Below are 1,144 nucleotides of genomic sequence, written 5' to 3'. Positions count from 1 at the left end.
CGTGAACCCCGCCTACGAACTCCTCCCTCCAGCGCGGCTCCAACTCCGACGCCGGGCGACCAGGCAGCAGCCTCTAATCCGCCGCCCAAACCGGTGACGGTAGAAAAACTCAGTGGCCCCAGCAGTTTCGGCGCTGGCCAAATGGAAGTGTTTGTGTCGGCCGTGGTGTCGCCAAGCAAATTTTTTGTCCAACTCGTCGGTCCACAGTCTGCAGAGTTGGATGCCCTCGTCGACAGCATGACTGAGTACTACGGCCAGGCGCCGAATCGCGAACTGCACCGGATTCGCAAACCATACCTCGGCCAGATTGTGTCCGTCGAGTTTAACGCCGACAACAAGTGGTACCGGGCGGAAGTGAGCGCCATCCTCCCGAACGAATACCATCCGGGCGAGATCGTACTGGACCTATACTTTGTCGATTATGGCGATAACCAGTACACCAATCCAACGGAAGTATACGAGTTGAGACCGGATTTTCTGGCGCTGCGATTTCAGGCGATTGAATGTTTTCTGGCAAAAGTGCAACCGGTGCATTCCAATCCGCTCAGCAACCCACTCGAGGATAACTGGGATACGCAGGCTACGGACAGATTTGAAGAGCTAGCACACGGTGAGGACCATTTCTACCGCGGGGGACCTCGATGTTGCTCAACTTGACTAAATATTTCATGTATTTCTCATGTTCCACAGTGGCTCGATGGAAGAAAATTGTTTCGAAAATAGTTACGTACCGAAAATCCAAAAGTTCTCAGCATGGCCGCGAAAGCTCCCCCGTACCGGGTGTGGAGCTGTTCGACACGGCATCGAACGGAACGGATCAAATCAACATAGCGCACGAATTGGTGGCCGCCGGTTTGGCCAAGTATGCGCCCAACGAATGTTCTGACGAACTCACGCGCAGTCAGCTGTTCCGGTTAGGCCTGGCCAGTGGTGGCGGCTCCCAGTCGTCCAGTGTCGATAAGCTTGAAGATGCCAGCGGTTCGAGTAGCACTTCCAATGCAACCGTCGTGTCGTTGAGCAAGCAACAGCCTGTTTCTCACCAGCGCGTCTCCGTGTCTCACAACGATCCACCTAGGCTTGCCGATGCTAAAGGTCTAACCAATGGAACACACTAGACGACAGGAGTGTTGATAATTGGATATCT

At 54.2% G+C, this 1,144-nt stretch overlaps 1 protein-coding gene across 1 annotated transcript; it reads left to right on the top strand.

Annotated features, from left to right (window-relative positions):
• Nucleotides 1-7: 7 nt before the first annotated feature.
• LOC128277247 (tudor and KH domain-containing protein homolog) lies at nucleotides 8-1,131 on the top strand. Its single transcript, XM_053015689.1, has 2 exons — nucleotides 8-610; nucleotides 691-1,131. The coding sequence occupies exons 1-2, from the start codon at nucleotides 142-144 to the stop codon at nucleotides 1,113-1,115; spliced, it is 894 nt and encodes a 297-aa protein (XP_052871649.1). The 5' UTR covers nucleotides 8-141; the 3' UTR covers nucleotides 1,116-1,131.
• The last annotated feature ends 13 nt before the right edge of the window (nucleotides 1,132-1,144 follow it).

Source organism: Anopheles cruzii, unplaced genomic scaffold (assembly GCF_943734635.1).
Source record: "Anopheles cruzii unplaced genomic scaffold, idAnoCruzAS_RS32_06 scaffold04963_ctg1, whole genome shotgun sequence".
Classification (NCBI taxonomy): domain Eukaryota; kingdom Metazoa; phylum Arthropoda; class Insecta; order Diptera; family Culicidae; genus Anopheles; species Anopheles cruzii.
Note: the sequence above shows the minus strand (reverse complement) of the source record. Positions and strands in the feature narration are given on the sequence as shown.

What these genes read in the sequence shown, in the direction of transcription:
- LOC128277247 (XM_053015689.1), top strand. Translation starts at nt 142, where the DNA reads ATGGAAGTGTTTGTGTCGGCCGTGGTGTCGCCAAGCAAATTTTTTGTC. An exon ending in ATTTGAAGAGCTAGCACACG is followed by an intron (nt 611 to 690) that starts GTGAGGACCATT and finishes CATGTTCCACAG; the next exon opens with TGGCTCGATGGAAGAAAATT.